Source organism: Notamacropus eugenii, chromosome 2, assembly GCF_028372415.1.
Source record: "Notamacropus eugenii isolate mMacEug1 chromosome 2, mMacEug1.pri_v2, whole genome shotgun sequence".
NCBI classification, from domain to species: Eukaryota; Metazoa; Chordata; class Mammalia; order Diprotodontia; family Macropodidae; genus Notamacropus; species Notamacropus eugenii.
In genome coordinates this window covers 443722640-443745247 of record NC_092873.1, presented here as the reverse complement: position 1 = coordinate 443745247, position 22608 = coordinate 443722640, and the positions used below count along the sequence as shown (strand labels likewise).

At 39.3% G+C, this 22608-nt stretch overlaps 1 protein-coding gene across 1 annotated transcript in view; it reads left to right on the top strand.

The window, feature by feature from the left end:
* CRB1 (crumbs cell polarity complex component 1) overlaps positions 1 to 22182 on the top strand; it is a 287284-nt gene extending 265102 nt beyond the window's left edge. The window contains exon 12 of the mRNA XM_072648310.1: positions 21415 to 22182. Within this exon, the coding sequence (XP_072504411.1) occupies positions 21415 to 21630 (216 nt within the window). The 3' untranslated portion in view covers positions 21631 to 22182. The remainder of the gene's footprint in view (positions 1 to 21414) is intronic.
* The last annotated feature ends 426 nt before the right edge of the window (positions 22183 to 22608 follow it).

The window sequence follows — 22608 nt, the reverse complement described above, 5'->3', positions numbered from 1 at the left end:
AGAATTGGTATTTGAACTCCAGACTTCCCAATTCCAAGTCCAGCACTATCCCCGATGCTATTTGCCCAAGGCTGTTCGACAAGTAATATAAAATCTCTGGCTCAAAGCTGGGTCCTTTTACACAAGCAGAGGCTGAGAAATGATGATTGGAGAAATTAGCTTTACATGGCATAAAAATCAAGTCACTTCTCATGAAAAATTCCAAGACACTTGTCAAATTCCATCACATTGGAAATGGGCTAAATATGAAATCCCTTCCCTATTTCCTAACCACCCACAATAATAAGAAAAAAAAAATCACACTGGGGAATCTGAAAGTCAGTGGCAGGCATTCAGTGCCAAGGGATCATTTGGCACAGGTATGGAACTATGAGATCCAAAAAAGATAAACCTACATCAAGTGAATGTACAATTTTCAAATATGCATAAATTTCCAACTTTCCATCAAAGTCAAATTGTGCTGATGTTAGCTATGCCTTATCTAGGCATTGATCCAAGAAACTGCTGATGAGGTAAAAAAATACACAGAAACGTGTTAACAAGAGGTACAATTATCTACATCTCAGCAAATAATGCCAGAGTGTCATGTAATATGCTGAGCTCAGGCAGGACGGTAGCCAATGAAGAGCTTTTCTTCCCCCTTCCCAACTCCCTCCATCATTAATATTTACAGTTGGAAGTAATATATGGCTGCAATCTAAGTGCTGCACCTAAAAGGGGAGTTGTTGACTTGATACGTTGTTGTTTGACAGTGTGAAGCTCTTAAATAGCTCCCTTCTTAATCAGGCCTGATAATGTGCCATGCAGCTTGGTGTTTGACAGAAGCAACAACCCAGGAGGTGTTCTGCATTGTTTGGTTGTTTTGTCTTTTGACTGACAGACATGCTGGGGGGTTTAAAGTCAAGGAATTCTGGCTGGGAGTTTGGGGTCCTTTTCTTTGCTCTGATCTCAAACTCTTCTTGCACAGACTAGGGGAACACTCTCCCTTCCTTACCTCTGCCCATTGGAACCTGGAGCTTCCTCTAAGGCTCAGCGCAAGTACTCCTCCCCCACAACCCTATCTTTTATGATCCACCTTCCTCTCCCCTGCTGCTGGCAGCCCTCTTCTCCATCTCATCCTCCAGTCACTTTATTAGTTTGCTTGTTTTTATTTTATTTTGCTTCTTTTTAGGTCCAGAACTGTGATTTCATCAGTAAGGGGAAGTTGAATGTGTAAACATGTTTTCCTGCCCCATGCAGTCTCTTATTTTGCATATATTTCTTGTTGACTTCTCCATGAACATACTGTTTCTACCAGAAGCATATAAGACACTTGAAGGCAGGGCCTATTGTGGGTTTTTCACCCTAGTATCTACCTTCAGGGCTTAGTAGTACCTGCCACATAGCACTTGAGAATAAATGCTTGGTGAATGAATGAAGGGATGGATGGATGAATGAATGAATGAATGAATGAATGAATGAATGTTCCTCACCTGCATCTACTAGGCACCTTTATTAGGTCCTGCAAAATATAAATCATTTTCTGCCTCTTATCTAAGAACATTTTTTTTTTACATACATAGTCATCAAAATAATAAGGAAATGTCCTTAGTAAAGCAAGCTTATCTGAATAAAGAAATACATTAAATAGCAAGGAACTTGGGAGTCATAAGGTAACAAGTCTAACTACCTATCAACTTTAGAAATATAGCACATAGAGCTGTGTTAGGTACTGTAACCCAAGCACTGTGGTATCATTTGGGGAATGTGGGTGGGGATCAGGGGGTCAGAACCTCACAGTACAGACCTGTGATGTCATTACTGCAAGGAACTTACAGTGTGGAAAACTCTTCTACAAATGCAGATGGGATAAACATCTAGAAATTATAGTCCTAAAGAGTTGCCAGGGGCACAAGAGGTTATATAACTTGCCTGTCTATGTTCATACAGCTGGTACCTATCAGAGGCAAGTCAATCGATCAAGAAACCTATATTAAGCACCTACTATGTGACAAGCTCTGGAGAAACAGACAAAAAGAGTCCCTGTTCTTTCTCCTGCTCTATTCCATTCAGTTCATAAGATCATAGTTACAGAGTTGGAAGGAACCTCAAAAGCCAGAGTTCAATTCCCTCATTTTATAGGTGAGGAAACTGAGACAATAAGTGGTCAGAAAAGTATGATCAGAGGTAAGATGTGAACCAAAGTCTTGTGATTACAGAACCAGTGTGCTTCCCATTGTACCAAGTTGCCTCTCACCATTTACTGATTGCCTACTACGGGTCAGGCACGTTCAAGTTGAAGTAATAGAAAGACAGAAAGGAAACAACCCCTACTTTAGAAGAGCTTATCTTCTAGGCGGGTCAGGGAGGGGTAAGGAATGACAAGATGTACACAGATAAGCCAATTAAAACAAATGCAATGCAAATACAATGATTTGGTGGGAGACACTGCTAGCAGCTGGGGCGGGGGATAATGGGGGGAGGGATGAGAAAGATGGAGGAAGTGGTACAGGGACTGTGCTCTGACAGAAGTTAGGGATTCTACAAGGCACAGTTGAGGCCAAAGAGCATCCTGAGCATTAATGATTTCTACAACTGAAATTAGCATCTGGGTTCAGGACTGCATTCCCTTAGCCTTTTGCTTTTCCAAAATTTTTTTTTTCTTCCTAATCAAGCCCACTTTGGAGAACGGACTAAGTTTCAGGATCAGAGCTCTGGAGAACATATGAAGAAGGCTCCAAAATCTTGGTTGGCACACGTGGTAGATAATACCATTATTCAGAACAAGACCAAGATTTGGTCACCAAAGAGAACATGGCCACTTAACTTCAGTGAGAACAATGAAAATTCTAGATAAAATTATTGCCTGTAAAAAAAAAACCAAAAACCCAGGTCCCCATATTGCAGTAGTCACCAGTAAAAGATCTGCCCTCTTCTCATGGACTGGCTGGTTCTTCGAGTGGCAGGAGCAGTGAGGATGGCAATCACCTTCCTTCCCACCCTGGTCGAAGTCATAGCGGTGCCCCGTGTTTTTCACTGGCTCACAGCAGATGGCTAACTTTTACACCAGACGCTGTCAGTGGAATGTAAATGCATCTCCTCACAACACTGAAAATCTTGAGACTGCCTGTTTAATCTGTGCCTTACAAGCAGGATGACCCTGAAAAGAACACGAGCACGTTTGTAAAATTGGCAGCTGTCCTCGTAAACAGGCTGGGGAGGATTCTTCAAGCCCAGGGGATAAGCATGGTTTGCTTCCCTGGGCTCCAGACCCTGCCATATCCCAGAGGAACAACATTCTAAGTGGAGGTTGAATAGAAAAGTTATAGACCACGAGGGAAGTATTAACAGGAAAGGGGTTATTCCAGGGTATGGGAATAAAGGGAGGGAGTCGGGCTTCAACAGCACAGTAGGGAAAGCCATAACCTGGGTTTCCTTCCCAAGTCTCAGCTTATTTGGGAATTGGGGAAATCTTTATTATTCCAGGTGAGTTAATAGGAATTGCATTTGAGCTTTATGAAGTTTGAAATGAAGAAAGGGAGAAAGAGGTAACTGAATGTTTGCAAACTGCAGGAAATGATGAGAAAAATTATTTAGCAAGAGTTCTGTGGATAAAAATGCAGAAAAGTATTGTCTAAATTCTGTAATTATTAACATTACAAATGATAGGTTAAATTAGTCTCTAGCAACTTCAGCCACAGCTCATTAACTTTCACAATGTCCCTAGCAAAAGGATAGGACACAGGCATTATCTCCATTTCACCAAAACAGGATCGAGTAATTAATCAGTGGCAGCCATGGGAAAGGGAGAATCTGTATGTTTCTTTTTGTCACCTGTATTAAGGAAGGGTCATTCTTAAATGAGGAAAGATGACATTTAAGGAATATTTTAAAGAGGGCAAAACACTTTCTATCCACTACCTTCTTGGAATCTTATGGTACTCTATGAGATAATTACTACAAATATTATTATTACCCCCAGGATAAATTGACACTAATATTCATGAACCAGATATGAAATAATTCCTGTCAGAAAAGATCCAGTTGGCAGAATGACACATTTTATAAAATGGGTACTGTGCTTATTGAAATAGTTTAATACAGTCAAGTCAACAAGCACTTATTAAGAGGTTACTGTGTACCAGGGACTGGAATAAATGCTGCAGATACAAAGAAAGGCAAAAACCCTGACCCAGTCCACCAGGATCTTACGTTTTAGTAGGTTGGACAATGGGGCAAACAGCTTCATGAATATAAAGTAGATACCAGGTAAATAGGAGGTAATCTCTGGGGGAAGGAGTAGGTTGGAGGTGAGGACAGGAGGGGAGGGATTGGAGAAGCCTCTGGCAGAAAGTAGGATTTAAGCTATTTTGAAGGAAGCCAGGAGGCTAAACTTGTCCAAGGTCATATTAGTCTTGACAGAGTTGGGTTTTCAACCTGTGCCCGCTGACTGCAAATTCAGGCCTCTTAGTATGACAGAATTGATGGGGACTGGGGTGGAGTTAGGGCTAGGGATGGGGGAAGGAACTACAAGGTGTGAGAATGAAAGAAGTCAAACCAAACACTGATTTGAATTTTGAATTCCAGGCTTCTGAAGGAACAAAATTCTGTTGCTAGTCAAAACTACGCTTCAGTAGAAATCCCCATAGAGTGAATATTATTACTTTTGCAGATTAGATGATAATGGTGGTGTTGATAAAAATAGTATCTGGCATTTATAGTATATAGTTATTCCAGGCTTGGAGAGCATTTTGTGAGGTAGGTATTATTTTACAGGTGAGGAAAACAAGATGGCAGAAGGTTAAATGACTTGCCCAGGGTCACTTAATTAGCATATATCAGAAGCAGGATTCAAATCCCCATCTTCCTGACTCCAGGTCCAGCAATCTATCCACCATAACCATTGTGTGAAATACCTAAGGCAGCTGAGAGCTTGGGGTTATGTGTGCCATGGTCCTGATCAAGCAACCTTGTGTCATAGGGATTGCTCTGTACTTGAGACACATTGAGTAACAAGCTACTGAGAATAGAGAAGGCTTTGAAGTGACAGGCATCCCAATCAAGCCAGGAAATGCCTCTTCCACCTTGGCCAGGAACTGCAAATAAATGATTGCCTGATGATTAGATATGAGCTGACAGTAATGATGGCAAACTGTTGTTTCTGAGATGGTTTCAGAGAAGGTACAGGGGACAGAGATTTATCAGTGAAAGAGGAAAGAAAAGTTTTAAAACAAAGGTAGAATAAAGGGTCCAGCAGATTAAATAAACAAAGGTCCCAATGACAGGCTCTCTTAATTAAAGTCATATATTACACATGGGTGACTTAAAGCTACATTTTATCACCTTCAGAAGGAGCAGCCAATTTGAGTATGGTAGACAAAATAAAAGCTAGCAAGTCCAGCCCAGAGAAAAGCCGACAAAAACATGACGTTTGGTTTCTGCTAGAGAGGTTAGGTGTTGGCATCTCTGCCATCTGCGGTGGGCTGTACACTAGAGTAAATACTCTTCCATTTCCCAAAAGCGAACTAGCTGCCCTCTATCTTACAGTGAAGAGGAGAAATCCTGCTAGTCGCCCTTCATGCCTGGGTAATATGATCCAGGTTTAAAGCCGAGGCGGGTCTGGTTATTCACACACCGTATGGATTTACGGCATTTTCCCCACTGCTGAAAATTAAACATGTGCTGCCTGTTAGAGGTTGCTGGGGTATCTCATTATAGGAGATTCTTTCTTCAGGGGCTTAATGTTTTGCTGAATTACTGAAGGACTTATTTGAATGCAGACTTGGACCAAATAATTTTCTGATAAGAGGGCTATAAATCCTCTGCAAAATAAGCTTGGTGTTCTCAGCATATCTATTGGCTTTTTGATCATTTTTTATGGCTTCCCTTTAGCTAGTCAAATTATCCTCATTGGCTCCTAAAGCTTCTCTGACATGGATTAAGGCTGCCCAAACCAATCAGCCCTCATTACTTAAGCAACTGGTTTTGATTTGGAGGCAGTAAATATGATGGTACTGACTCGATGCCCTTCACCAGAGTGAAGTGTGAATGAAAATGCGATGTTAGGGATTTTTTTTGGGGGGGGGGGGCGGGGGGGAGAGATTCTTCCTTTCGGGATTTATTTAACAGGAAAATGAAGTCTTCAGCTCCTTCAAATTGTGGCAGCTACTCCAAAAATTGAAGCATGTGGGAAGTGAGGATGATGACGAACTAAGCTGGCACAATAAAGAGAGATGTTCAGCTTAAGCAAAGTAGTTTCATTTGTTATCAATAATAACGGCCATGTATATGTCATTTTAAAATTTACCAAGAACTTTACATCCATTATCTAATTTGAGCCTCATCCCAATACAATAATGGAGTTACTATAGGCAACAGTGCCATTATTATATAGGTGAAGAAACAAAGGCATTGAAAGAGTTTACTAACCTGACCATTGTCATACAGCTGGTTAGTTTCAGAGAGAGGATTTAAACTGAGGTCTTCCTAACTACAACTGCACATCTCCATATTATGCCATTCCTTCTTTCAATTAACCAAACAACAAGTATTTATTAAACATCTAACGTAAACTTTCACTTTATTTTGCCCAGAACCAGCCATTCATATCATTTCCTGGATATTTCCAAATCATGCCATCATACCCATGACCTCCCCACTCCTCTTTCAAGTTCTTCCAGTTCCTTCAAGACTAGATACTATCTTGCTTGCTTGTATTTGTATTTGTATCCCCAAAGCTTAGCATAGTGCCTGACACCATGTAATACTTTTTTTTTTCATTCATTTATTCATGTGCTCAAATTGTGTGGAAGATGAAAAGTCTGATGCATTCTCTCTGCCTTTAAGGAGTTTGTAATCTAGTTACATGAAATAATTGGAGAAGACTACAAGTCAGGATATAATTATTCTAAATTAAGGGACATGGACAAAAATGCTCTAGGAATTAAAAGAAGGGAGGAATTCATATAAGCTGGGGTAATTGTAAAAAGCTTCTTTGAAGTGAAACTTGTGCATTGAGATTTTGGCTTTTTTCTTTTAGGAACATAAGAAAATTCTGACTTCTGGTGTCCAGCTATAAGCTACAAATATGTGCATATATATATGAATAGCCAAATCATTAATCCCACCCTATCCATAAAAATCAATCTTTTGAGTAACTACTATATGCAAAGCTCTAAGAAATACAAAGTATACAAGACAGTTCATAGCCTCAAGAAATTTCTAATATATTTGGAGAAACAGGTTGTATAAATTTAAAGATAATACTATAAAGCATTAAATAATTGTCATTCACTAACTACAAAATTTTCAATGGCTCCTTACTACCACTAGGCTAAACTAAAAAATGCTCAGTCTGGCATTTAAAGCCTAAACTGATTCATTTTTTTAGTACTACTTTGTGGATGCTATCACTCAACCTGGTCAAATTGGCTGGTCAGTAAGCAAGCATTTAGTAAGCACTTACTGGGGACCAGGTGGAGAAAACAAACAAAGGTGAAAACAGTCCCACCTCTCAAGAAATTTGAATTTTAACAGAAGAAATAACATGGATATAATTACGTATTTACAAAAGCTACATTAGACAATAGATATAAGGTAAACTTGGAGCGGAAGGCTTTAATAGCTGACCAGACTAGGAAGATAGATTCCTATTACCAACTGAGAGAGAGAGAGAGAGAAAGAGAAAGAGAGAGAGAGAGAGAGAAAGAGAGAGAGTGTGAGTGTGTATGTGTGTGTTTGTATGTGTGTGTGTGTGTGTGAGTGTGTGTGTGAGTGTGTGTGTGTGTGTGTGTGTGTGTGTGTGAGTGTGTGTGTCCTCCATTGCACAAGCTCTTCTTTGCACACCTCTTTTGCATGAGATAATTTTCTCCATTGTTCCTCTCCCTTCTCCCAGGGCATCTTTCTTCTCTATCTATTTTTTTTACATCATCTCAACATAATCAACTCACTCCCCACACTCTCTGTGTAGAATCTTTCTGATTTCCCTAAGAATGATCAAGTTCTTAGAAGATACATGTATCATCTTCCCATATAGAAGGTACATAGTATAAGTGTATCAAGTCCCTTAAGATTTCTCTTTTATGTTTACCTTTTTATGCTTCTTTCAAGTCTTATATTTGAAAGTCAAATTTTCTATTCAGCTCTAGTCTTTTTATCAGGAATGCTTGAAAGTCTGCTATTTCATTAAATATCCATTTTTCCCCTTGAAGAATTATACTCAGTTTTGCTGGGTAGGTGATTTTTGGTTGCAATTCCAGCTCCTTTGTCTTTCAGAATATCATGTTTCAAGCTCTCTGCTCCTTTAGGTGGCAACTGCTAAATCTTGTGTTATCCTGCCTATGGCACCACAGTATTTGACTAGCTATTTTTTCTTGCTGCTTGAAGTATTTTCTCTTTGAGCAAGGAGCTCTGAAATTTGGCTACAACATTCCTGGGAGTTTTCGCTTTGGGATCTTTCAGGTAAAGAAAGACATATTACAGATTTCTCTTCCTGATCTCCTGTGTTCTCTTCAGCTGGAAAAATATCTCACTCTGATCATTGGTTGGCTCTGCCACTCCAGAATTCAATTTGAGACATTATTTTAAAGTTGTATGGCAGGGAATGTTGGGAGAGTGCTTCTCTACTCTACCATCTTGGCTCCACCTCCTACCTCCCCATCTTTGTTTTGTTGTATTTATTTTGTTAAGTATTTTCCAATTACATTTTAATCTGGTTTAGTCCCTACTCAAGAGTCAGTATGTGTTATACTACAGGGACACTTGTCTGGCACCTCTGTTATAAAGGACCTTCCACCATGTAAGTGGCTTTTGGATCATTACTGGACAGCCCTAATCTCTTTTGCTCTTGGTCACCCCCTATTTTTTTCAGTCTTCTTGTACCTTACTCACCTTCACATCCTCTACAATTCCAGTGACACTGGTCAACTTGCAGTTCCTCACATTACATTCATTCTCCTGATTTCATTTTCACTGGCTCTCCCCTTTGTTTAGAATTCTCTGTCTTCATCCCTACCCTCCTGACTTCTGTAAAAAATCTTTCTCAGTCCCTCTCAATACTAACACTTCCTCTCTCCCCCATTTCTCAGGTAAAAATTCTGTTTGTATATGGTTGTTTTCATGTTGCTTCCCTCATTAGATTGTGAGCTCCTTGAAAGTTGGGATTGTTTTTGTCTTTCTTTGTGCTTAGCATAGTATCTGTCATATGGTAGAAGCAGAATAAATGTTTGTTGACTTGCCTGGCATAGGAAAGACCAGAGAGGGGAAAAAAGCTAAAGTACAAATTAGAATAAGCAAAAAAACCCAGAAATACAAAAAATTTAGTGACTCCCAAAGGAGTAGAAGAGTATGAATACCAGAAGAGAACAAGTACCAGAAATCATAAGCTTTGCTCCCCCCACTTTAGAAGGTTAGTTTACAGATTTCAAAAATCTGGTCTGTGTTGTGGGTGACACTAAATTCTTTAAGCTCACACTGGGTTTCCTGATATAAGTTTACGATGCTGAGCAGGAACAGCCTTAGGATCATTAGGGTTACATGACTGTTCCAGGGGTGAATTCTTTTTCTCAGGTCAGGGTCATCTGGATCTCTTGCATGCAACCTATCCCAGGATCTGAGTTACCGCCAAGTCTCTCACAAGGCTGTGTTCCTGGCCCACTTGCAAAAACTCTTGCTCCCTGGAAACCCCACTGGGGGATGATATAAAACATTTGTCCCTTTAGAGGTCTCTTCTGAAGGGTTTCCCTCTACCTCCACAAAGCCTAAATAAGGACTCTCTCACCTTCAGTTAGGCACTCAGGATTGTCTCCAAGTCAGTTAAAGGATTCCATTTCTTCTAACTAAATGCAGTCATTATAGTTGTACAGAGACAATTTCATCTCCCCTATGTCTTTAAAAGAAAGGTATCTTCCCAATAATTCCACCTCATGATCCCTAGAATCATTTAGGGAAAGAAGTTGAACAAACTATTCTGAGGAAAAGGGACCTGCCTTTTAAGTTGAACCTGAAGGCCACCTGTTTCCCCAGAGTATTTTGGAGCCCTTCCCCTAAGTCCATACCCCAAGGGAGCTGGAAGAAAAGTTCCAAAGACCTGGTTGACCATGTCTAGGGCGTAGAACAAGGAATGACCTGAAAGGGTCAAATAGAACTGCATCCAAAAGCAGTTCATCCTTCTCATCTTCTTCCTGGAGGCCTCCACCTCCAGTATAGTTGTTGAGGACTCAGTTTATGAAAGGTGAGACTCCCATCCATGAGACTAGAGACATGATGACAAAGTTGTTGTGAGAGCACATTCTGGAATTCAATGATGCCAGCTGTCTGAGGATGAAATGGGAGGCAGGAAACCCAGTCCATGTGATGGTAGCAGGTCCAATCTTATCCCTCCATTGTCGTGAAATGAGTTCATTGACGACAAGTAATGATTGAGAGGGGTCAATTAAGAAGAAAGATATCTTCTATAATAGCTTTTATTGTGGCTGTTACAATGGCAGACTTGAATGACATAGTAATGCCATATCTCAAATAGTATCAAGTACGTGAGAGGCAAACTTCTTGCCTTTGATTAGAAAGGGAGCTAATAAAATCAACTTACCATTTGGAGACAGATCAGGAATGACAGTGGGCATGCTGGTTTTTCAGAAGTAGGCACTCTAATATGAGGAGTACTTTTGGGCATAAATAGCTATCTCATCCTTAATCAGAAAGATCATTTAAGTGAGGAAGGGCAGTGCAAAGTCACCAGCCTCACTTTCTCCTCTGAAGCCATCTGGGTCCAATGCAAAGGTATAGATGAGGACAACTGGAGATGGCTCTGAATGCAGTGGGAACTTTGGACTTTTTAAATCCAATTCACTTGCATGTCATAGCATCACCTCCCTGATGTCATGGTCCTTTTTGAGAACGAAGGACCTACGTGACTTAGGAACTGCCCCACCTTGGACCCAGCTGGAAATGATCAGTTGAGCAACACAGCTCTTTCCTCCCCTTCCCTTCTTTCCTTTCCTCTCTTCCTTCCTTCCCTCCCCTCCCTCCTTCTCCTCCCTCACTTCCCTCCCTTCCCTTCTTCCACATAGGGTATCATACACTTACCTGTAGGTGCTCTGCCCAAAGGAATGTACATTTTGATTGCTGAAATCTTGAAAAATATTTTGGGGCTTAGGAGCTAGTTTTTTTTCTTAAGGACTATGCCTTAAACCCAAATCACTCTGGCTCTAACTCCCCAACAGTAGGTCCCAGGCCAAGCCTGAATGTAAATAGCAATTATTTCTGTCTTGGACAGAAACCCTGAGGGCTTTTCCCTCTCAGATTGATTTTTTTTGACTAGGTAAAAGAGGCCATTCTCTGCCTCATCTCTAACTTAGCCTTAATCACTAAATGGCTGTTGCCTCAGTCAAACCAAGACCTGTTAAAGATCTTTGCTTAAAAAGGCCAGGGTCTCCCACTGCATTCAGGGCTATCTCCAGGTGTCCTGATCCTTATCTGGCCACCGTACCCAGACAGTTCCAGAGGTAAAAGTGAGGCTGGTGACTTCACACAGTCCTCCCTCAATTCAGTCCAATTCACATGCATGTCATGGCATCACCTCCCTGATGTCCTGGTCATCTTTCAAGAATGAAAGACAAACAACAAGAAGGATCCTAAAGTTTCATGTTCATGTAACATCATGTCATAGTCCCCATGTCTAGATTGCATTGAACCCATTCTTCAACCTCTGATGGATTTCTGAGGCCATGTGGTGTCTCTGATGGATGTTGAATGCTCCAAAGCAACTGTAAGTAGAAGAAGGCATCAGAAAAATTTCTCTATTAAGCCTGATCCTAAAGAGGAAAACCTTTGTTTAGTCCTACGAGCCCAGTCAAGGCCTCTACCAAGGACTTAGTATAGATTATCTTAATATCCCATCCCTCTTTTTAAAAAGTTATTTTGTTTCCAGTGTTCTATAATCACTTAATATCCCATCCCTCAAGGCTCTCTAAAACACCAGCCCCATGGCCAGCATCTCATCCCACCCATAGGCCTTTCCAAGACCCTGATACTCCAGGGTATCCCATTACTGAGTTAACGCCCACAGCAGTCCATTTGTGCATTCCTCTCATACTGTTGTCAGAACCATCCATGAACCAGACAAAGTGTTCCTCAAGAGCATTGCTCCATACTGCTCTCCTCATTTGGAGAGGAGCAATATGAAGTTAAACTAAGTTTTGGCCAAACTGCACTTCTTACTATCCTGTTTTCATGACCTAAACTTCCACCCTTTCTTCCTATTTTCCGTTAGTTCTAGAAGGCATTGTTGCTTTCCTCCTGTTGAATTTCCAGGTATCCTTTAAAATTCAAGTCACAGAATGGCAGATCAGATATCTAGTCCAACCTGTAACTCAATGAAAATCTCCTCTAGACTTCCTAACAAATGAGGTAAGCCAGAAAGAATAGCACTAGATTAGAAGTTTGAATGTAACTCAGGAAACGATAGGGAGCCATTGCAAGGTTGAACAAAGGAATAACATCTAGATCTATGTATAAAGACGCCTAGTCTAGTGTGAAGGATAAATTAGAAGGGAAATAGAACAGAAATGATACATATTAGGAACTTAATAAGACAATAATAAGACAATCTCTCTGGATAATAATGAGAGACTGTATTAGAGTAGTGGAAATGAAAATAGAAAACAGGATAGGTGGAAGAAATTATAGATGGCATTATGGCAGAAAGACCCCAAAGTTAGCATTTATGATATTTCCTTTAATACATATTCATTCTACTGACTTTACTCCATCACTGATATCACCATTATCCATTGTCCCATGTTTAAAATGTTTGAGTTATCTTTTGCTTTTTTCTCTTCACTTCATTAATTACCAAGTCATAGGATCAAGAGATTGTGTGTTGAGATCTATAAGTGACCTTAGCAGTCATCTAATCCCATCTCTTCCTTCTGAGAAGGAACGTACCAGTTTGAGGTACCAATTAGTCATCTACATGGAGACATCTTTTAGTCCACTGGAGATGTGCGTCTCAAGAGACATCAAGACTGGAGACATAGACTTGTGTATCATCTGAATTGAGTTAATGTTTTAACCGTAGTAGTGAATGAGATTAAAAGTAAAAGAGAATAAAGGAGAGCAGAAGATGGAAGATGAAGCACTGGAGAGCAATTTTCTTAATGGCACAGAAGGAAGAAGCCTATGAGGGAGTGACAGAAAAATAGAGGTGAGAAAATGGATTAATTTCAATTCATCATTTATTGCAAGCTGAATACCAAGGCTACCAATTGAAAACCAAAATAAGGCCTGATCAAAGAGCTTACATCCTACTGGGAAGTATTCCTTCTTATTAAGCTATTTGATAAAAAGCATTTGGCTAGATTTCCCCCTCTTATTCTACCATGACGCTTCCCAAGACAATTGTTATACCTTTATAACACTCCTCTCTTTTTCTTTCCCTTCTTCCTCCTTTTCTTGCTAACTGTAAAGTGGGCAGTGTATTTATGGTGGAAAATTGACTAATGCAGAAACAGTAACTTTAAAAAAGAAAAATCTGGCACCCATTCAATATTACTATGGAAACAGCTATTCTCAGCAATACACTGGTATGATATAGTTCAAGGATTTAGGTCTGTGTGGGAGGTTTTTGCCATCCATTAAATCAATGATTCACTCTTTATAACACAAGTCTCCAGACAGTCATTCATAAAAGCCTTTCCTCTTTGACTTGCATAAGAAATGTTTGTCTTTATTTTCATGAACATAACATAGTGGATGATGGACCAGACTGGTTCGGTCAGCAAGCCCTGGGTTCAAATCACATCTCTGAAGGGTGCAGAAAATCATTTAGCTCAGTGCCCCAGGCAATTTTCTAAGGTTATAAATCACAGACAAAGTCGTGATTTATATTGATAGAGGAAGTTCCTCACCAGCAACTCCCAAAATAGATGAAATCAAAAGTTGGGTCTGGAAGAAAAAAAAAGTACACCTTTTCTTTGTTTCTTTCTTTTAAGACTGGATGTCCCTATTGCCCACACTGAAAGGGAAGGGCCTTCTCACTATTGATCAGCCTGGGGGAATTTTAGCTGCTCCATTTCCATCCTAGGCCAGTTTGCTCTTTTTTAGGCAATTTGAGGGCCCCCTGCCCCTGGGCAGTTCACCAGACTGATGCCAGACAGTGTGGAAACCATGATTGGTTTAGTCCACTATAGCTCAGAACTCATGAGCAGACTCAGGCTCCCTGGTAGGGGAGGCCTTGATTATAGCCATATATCACCAGGTTTGACATTGTGTTTCTTTACCTATACAGTTACAAAACAAGCCGTCTCAGGAGCTGAAAACATCACTTGTTTCATTAATCATGTGAGTAATAGTGATGCATAAGTACTGTCCTTCACAGCACCTAAGGACCATAGTTTGCAAAACTTATAACACATTCAGGCTGCCATGGGGCCTGTGATGAGCAGACAGATTCAGAAGGCCTAATCTTCCCCCCTGAGATCTTCCACCTGGGAGTTTCTCCAGCAACAAGTTTTCAGGCACAGACACCCAGCTCTGTCAGACACAAAGAGCAGGGAACATTTTAATCGTGGTACTACTGCCGAGGAGTGGTGATGGGTGATGGATGATGAAGCTGGACCTCCATCCCCACCTCCACTCCCTTTCTTGAACCTCCTGGTTTGAAACGAAACCCTTCACATTTCCATACCCTTTCAATTCTGAATGTGTAACCATTTCCCAATAAGCCACACAAAGCTGGATTTTTTTTCTGGGGCAATTTCCTATGTGTTTATGGTTTTCCCATTGTTCCATGTGCGGTCATCAGCACCAGATATTATGACAGGCAGCTCTGGATGCCTAGGATAGAAATGATCTCATCCCTCCTCTCCAGCCCCTGCCCCTTCCAGGCAAACCAGTTTAGGTTATGTTTTCCGAATTAGATTAACTGTTCCTCAATCAATTAGTGAGGAAACAGTTGATCCTAATGGGACCAGACTGAAGAACCTTCTGGCATCTCCACATCAGTTCCCTGAAAGTGCCAATGGGGTGAATTTCCCACAGCGAACTGGAACACTGTTCAGAGTACCAGTGGTCCAAAAAGATGGGCTGTGACCCTTGAGAATTCTAAAATAGAGCAGGGCAGGGAGAATAGGCCAGGGAAAGGCAACTCTATAAAACTGAAAGAAAAAAAAAGAAAAGAAATTGAACAGTCTCCTTCAGAATGAGCTCCATATGAAAACCTCTCTCATAGGTGGGCAGGATGGGAATGAGCTGTTTTCACCAATTTGATCTCTCGGAATGGTTGTTCCTCCTCTTTGGTCAGTATAGGCCACCTTTCCATCCAAGAATGATTATTAGAGTGAGCTAGTGCTTGGGAAAATAACCCAATAACTATTGGTTTTACTATGCAAAGCCACAGTGTAAAATGATCAGGTTAGAAGATTACTAATATATAAAATATGAATTAAATAAGATGATGGGAGAAGGGATGACCAATATGAAAACTCAGCAACCCTTCTCTGATTTATAGTTTTTGGTCAGTGACCCAGGACCATGAGAAATTGTGTTGCCCATGATGTCCCAGCTAGTATGTGTCAGAAGCAGGATCTGAATTCAGGTGTTTTTGACTTCAAGACCCACTATACTCTATTTTAAGGTGTTTCTCAAATAAAACCACAGTAGTATAAAAATCCCTGAAGGGATTTGGTCAACTATTTCTCAACTTTTTTTTTTTAATCACTCAATGCCATTTACAATTAACTTGGAACTTTATTTTCTGAATACCTTGTTTAAGAATTCATGTGACAAAAGTGGGAACTTTGGAGAGGATTCTGGGAAGTCGCCGGAGTAAATCAGAGAACTTTCATCTCTCTAAATTTCATGCACAGAAAAAAACCGAACATTGCGTCAGAGGGAATGTAATGTAATGGAAATAAAGAAAAGTCAGGGTAAAGCAGTTATTCTCCTAAAACAACCTAAAATGACCTCAGGAAAGACCTGATCTCCAGGCACAGAGGTTGGGGCTGAGTGGTGTACTAACAGCTCCAGGCCAATTCTGGGGAATCCACAAACAACAAGCCCTGGGGGCAGCTGGGATTGGGAGAAGCCTTACCCTTAGAAAATTTCATCTCTGGGACAGTGTGGGGGGCTTTGGCGGCTGAGGAGGAGAAGAGTGAAGGACCTTCCATTGCTGAGGGACAACACGCAGCCCTGTGCTGATCGGACACATAACTGTGGGGAAAAGGAACTAGTACACACCTGGTAAGTGCAGTAGCAGAGGGGTAGGGAATCTGCTGGCTGTGGGCACTTGAAAGAGAGTAGAGTCCCTAGTTTCGGTTCCAGGGCAGAGAGGACAACTGTAGTTTGCAGCCACTGGAGGAACCGTAGGGAGTAAGATCATTTGTGGGACAGTGTGACCCTGGGCTCTAGGCATGGCTTAGGAGTGGAGAGAAGAGCCCAAGATTGAGCCCAGGGACCTCAGAAAATAATAGTAAGAAGGACCTGAGGCTTGGGGCATTCCCATACCTCAGGACTAGGACTAGAACTTGATCACACTATCAGGTCCAATAAAATAAAATAAAACAAAGAAATAAAAATGAGCAAGCAAGGGAGAAAAAACCCAACCATAGACAGCTACTATGGGGATAGAGAAAATCTAGGGAGGAAGATAATGGAGCTAAAAAAGCCACTCCTTTTTCAATGAGAAACATCTACTGGTCCCAAGCAGGAAAAAGATTTCTTAGAATTTTCAAAAACGACTTTAAAAATCAAATAAAAGGGATTGAGGAAAAATTAGAGAAATTTTTCTTGAGCAATTCAAGAAAATCAAGAAAATAATGTAAAGTCAATCAACTTGAAATAGAAAACAAAAACTTAAGGAAGAAAATAATTGCTTGACAACTAGAATTGGACAAAGGAAACTAACGGCGTTGTAAGACACAAAGAAATAAAACAAAATCAAAAGAATGAAAAAAATAAAAGAATATGAAATGACTCATCAGAAAAACAACTGATCTGGAGAATAGATGGAAGAGAAATAACATAAGAATAGTCAGACTGCCTGAAAATTATGATAAAAAAAGGATCTTGATATAACATTACTGGAAATGATCAAAGGGAATTGCCCTGAAGTTCTAGAAGAAGAAGGCAAAGCAGAAAGTGCTCCCAGGAGAAAAACTTACAGGAATATCTTAGTCAAGTTTCAAAGCTCCCAGGTTAAAGAGAAAATATTGAAAGCAAACAGAAAAAACCAACTTATATGTCATGGAACTGCAATGAGAATTACACAAGACTTAGCAACTACTTCGAAGGACTGTAAGCATTGGAATACTGTATTTCAAAGAGCAAAAGAGCTGGGGTGACAACCAGGGGCAACTTCTCCAGCACAGTTAAGTATAATCCTGAAGTTTTTAAAAAGATACATTTCATGAACTGAAAGACTTTCCGTTAATTGTTGATAAAATCAGCAAAACTTAAGGGAAAAGTGGACATACAACATCTAGGAGAAATATAAAGTGAACATTAAGGATCAGTTGTAAGGGACTCAATAAGATCAATTCATTTGCTTCTTATATATCAAAATATTGTCAGTTCTATTATGACTGTCACTTTTATTTAGGTAGTTTGAAAGTAGGATGGGGTGATTCTAAAAGCAAAAGAAAACTATAGGGAGAGAAAAAAGGAGCAATTATCCCATATAAATGAAGCAAAAAAGGGAAAAAATTGATACATAAGAAGGTAAGATGGGGGAGGGCAAGTAGTGCTTAAAGAGTATAAAAGTCAGAAAATGTTCAGAAATAAATAAGAGGGCAAAGAGATAGGGTGGGGGAGAGGATAAAGGAGGGATTCTTGGAGGGGCGGGTAGGTTAAGGAACAGAAGGACAACATAGCAGGTAGAAGTAAAGCAGAGGAGTGAGGAAGGATAGGAACCGGATGAGGAGGATAGAAGGAGGAAAATATACAAGTAATTACAGCTTAGAATGTGAAGAGGATGAATATACACATAAAATGGGAACGGAGAGCAGATAAAAATTCAAATTCAATAATACGCTGCTTGCTTGCAGGAAATGCTATAAAAATGAGATATACAATCATAAAATAAAGGTTAGGAGTAGAATTTATTATATAAAAAGGGGGCAGTAATCATGATTTCAGACAAAGATAAAGCTAAAATAGATTTAATCAGAAGAGAAAAATAGGGAAACTACAATATGTGTCAACCATAATATTCAATGTTGCTTTAGACCATTTAAAATAACTAGACAGTATAAAATACCTGAGTATACCTGCCAAAATAGAAACAGCAAGTATACAAATATAAACATAAAACATTTTTTAAACGCAAAATAGATCTAAATAACTGAAGTAATATTGTTCACGGAAAGGTAAAGCTAATATAATTTTTAAATGACAATTTTATCTATCTAGATAATGCTATCTCAATAAAATTACTAAAAAATTATCTTCTTGAGTTAGAAAAAAATAATAAATTCATTTAGAAAAACGAAAGGTCAGGAACTTCAAAGAAACCCCGGGGGGGGGGGGAAACTATATGTATATAGATATATATCTATATATCTATCTATATCTACATCTATCTATCTATCTATCTATATATATATATATATATATATATATATATATATATATATAAAGGAAGCAGATCTAGTAGTATCAGACTTTAAACCATATTATAAAGGTGAGAGCATTGTTGAAGTATAAAATGAATAATTTGCTTATTTTAAATCAATTTTTTCCTGTATAAATAAAATCTATGAATAGAAATAGTGCAGAAAATTGGGGGAAAATTTTCATAGACAGTCTCTCAGATAGAATGGGATTGGGTTAGAATATTGCTATGGTGTAGGAAATGACCTGGCTGAACTAGAAAAGCATGGAAAGATGTGGACCTATGAAAGAAGATGTTATCTACCTTTAGAGAAATAGATGAGAAGTAGAAATAAGCACAGTATGGTCTTACATATATATATATATATATATATGAGTATGTGTGTATATGTGTATGTTTATAGATATCTATATATGTATGTATTTTCTACATATGGATATCTTACACACATACATATACATACATATATACATATATATATATATAATCTATGTTTAACTGTAGCCTTCTTTGGTGGGGGAGGAGAGGTAGGGGAAAAAAATAAAGTAAAAAGCACACAGCAGAAAACAAAAAAAAACTACAAAGAAACAAAGGAAGGCTGGACAGTTTTGAAACCAACGTTTAGTATACATTATATAGGTTTTCTTGAAGTGGAAATGTATTGCTTTATATGGAATTCTCTCTTATGTTCTGCTGTGTACAATTTTTTTCTTCTCTTATTTTTTTTACTTAAGTTTAAAATAAATTTGAAAACAAAAAATGTGGGAACTTTTCTACAAAGTTTCACTTTTATTTTTGCTCCAGATCTGTGATTTCACCAGCTTATGTGGTGTGGAAAATCTCTCCACCTATGCAAATCTACAACTTATAAAATTGCCTGTCACTGAGGGTTTAAGGGACATGCCTAAGGTCATGTAGCCAGTATTTGCTAGAGACAAGGCTCAAACTCTGATTGACACAGGTCTTGTTTCGTGCACCTCTTATTGTCTGCAGAAGTTTGCTATAGAACAAGTGCCTCATTTGAAAGGTTCTCTTCTCCATCTAGGTTTATAGGCTCAGTTTTTCTGAAGACCTTTATATATCTGCGTGTTTTAAGCCCAGTTAATAGAATAACAAGAAAGTTTCTGCAGCTACTGGGACTGCAAGCAACTGCTTCTCAAGTCAAAATATCCAAAACACTATCATCCCACTTTGCTCAAAGCTTAATAATGCCCGACGTGAGACAACTTGCTTCATTAGAAATAAAACCTGAGGTTTGGTATGGCACAAAAATTGCTGTTATAGGTAGGTGACTGCTGCTACGTGGAGAACTTTAAACAAAATTTTGAAATCATCATTAGCAAGTGATCATCCCAAGGGTTACTGGTAGGTGTTATATAGCTAATAGATGACAATTATTTATAACTTAAATCTGCCTTGACTTTATCCAACAGGATTTTCTTACTTGATGAACCACACAATTGAAACATAGGCTGGCCAATAGTACAGTGCTGAGGGCAGGATGATGAAAACAAACCAAAAAACTTCAGTGTTATGCTTATCCAGTCATGGCTGAGCCCAGGAAAACAACACACTTGATTACAAATTCCCACCAGGATTCTCAAAAAGCAGGGGTTTTGGAACCAGCTCCAAATCAGCTGCTGAATTTTCAATATGAGTATTTCTACTTCAGAAATAAGCAAGCACTTCAAAACTGGGCTTGTTTTGTTGATTGTCTAGATGTTACAGAGTGAGAGAGATGAAAGTACTGAAGATGAAACTGAAAATGGCATGTTGATACATATTTTATTTCAAAAAACTGGTTGTTAAACATTATAAGCATAGCCCTGTGTAAACAGGATTTTTTTTGGTGTTTGCTTTTTTTTTTTTTTTAAAGAAATTCATTTTTACAAAGTAGAGTGGTAGGGAAAGGTGGAAAGAGTAATTGAAAATGCAAAATGGGGACATGTATATTCTCCGTAAACATCAGAAAGAAGATTTCTATTCCAAGAAAACCCAATCATATGCCACCTGCTCTGGGTTCTATTCTACCAGAGTTCAAATGGGCTTGAGAAGTGCTTGGCTGATTTCTCAACTATCAAAAGGATGAAACATGAAATACATCATTCTGTACAAGCAATACCCTGTAACCAACTCTTCCCAACAGGGCGACTTGTGGTTTTTGGTTTCTAAATATTTTGGTTCTGCCTTGAACACATGTGATTTTAGAGCTATTTGAATATCACTTCAAATCTCAATCAGTGATGACTGAGAAATTTGTCTGGAAGATCAGGGTTTTCCCTGATCAAAGATGCTTTTCCAGGATGCCCAGGATTTCCTACATCTCCCTTCCATCACTCAGAAAACAAGCTTCCCTCCAACTCCATCCCCAAAGTCAGGAAATTGAGGCCAGGCTGGAGGGATAGAGTTGAGGTTGGGCAAAGACAGGCTGAAAAACATCCATCCATGTAAGTATATAAAAATTTATGGTAAATCTGTTTCTCCATATAGACTACATTTGATGTCACAAATACAAATTGTCATTTGCTGCAATTGAAACAGCATCAAGTAAATGAATTAATCTGTTTCACCACAAATTCTGAAAACAGGACTTAGCCCTTTCCATTAGGAAATGTATTATAAGAAAGGAGTAACTGCCACTTGGTTCCCTAATGGGGAAAACTTCATTCCCTTCATCTGCTGAGTCTCTTGGGGCTAAGCCATATATGCTCTCTCTGGTAGTGTTTCTTTGAAATATTGTTCTGGATGGTTTTCATTCTATAGTAGTTTGTTCACATACATTTGATTTTACTCCTTAAATGACATTGTGATTATTCCAATCCTTCCAGCTAACAGACAACTTGATCTCCGACATCTTCACCGCCATTGGCTCGATCACATTAGCGGTCTTACTGATCCTTTTCCTGGCCGTGGTTGCCTCCTTCATAGCTTCCAACAAACGAGCAAACCAGGGGACCTACAGCCCCAGTCGTCAGGAAAAGGAGGGGTCACGCGTGGAGATGTGGAATATGGTGCAGCCTCCGCCCATGGAGAGACTGATTTAGAAGAATCCAGTGGCCTCAAGGAAAATCCTGGACTAAATAAATTGTAAATAACATGTCTCCATTTGGAGATCGGGGAGTTGGTGGGGGGAGGGGGGAGGGATGGGGGTGAAATGGATGTTCCAAGAGCTATTCATCTCACAAATGTGATGACCTAGGAATTGTGGAACATTTTCCTTTGATCGCCTTAAAGTCCTTAATGCATGAACTTGACACCTTTACTCATTATCCTGGGCTAGCCAATCATACAACTGTTTTTCTGTGCTGGTAATTTCAGCCTGGGTAATGTGCAGAAATGTCTTAAGAATTCAGAGGCTTCTGGGAGAAGCACCAGTGCCTGTCATTTAGATGTTTTGTGAACTGCAGACCCCTTTGGGGTTCGCCCTTTAAATGGGCAAACATCATTATTGCAGAAAAACACGACAGAAGTGAAATAAATGTTTCTAATGAGCTCACCCTAGTCATGTTGTGGAAAGGTGTTAGTTGTGAACACTATGTTGTGTATGCTACATTCTTTAATATATTCTTTCATCATTGAGTCAAAGGAAGTCATGGGAATAACCATGGCAACAAATAAAGGTTAAGCAGTCACTCTCTTTTCATGTTCTTTCTTTGTTTTATTAATGACAATAATAGATAACATTTATATGGTGCTTTAAAAGCTTACAAGCAGCTTTACATGTCATCGCATTTGATCCTCACAACACCACTATGAAGTTGGTGCTATTATTATTAGCACCCTGTCTTACAGAAGATAGAGCCAAGGGGGACAAATGTGAAGCGATTTACTCCAGCTCACCACGGTCCAATGCAAGATTCCAATTCAGGTCTCCTAATTCCTAGCTATTTAATTACTAGTCAGTGGGAATTGAGTGGCTTCTTACATATAAATCTATTCAGTGCATTGGTCTTACCTAAAGAATTTCAAACTTGTATGTATGCCTACTATCTTTCAATTATTAGGATGTTAATATTAAATGA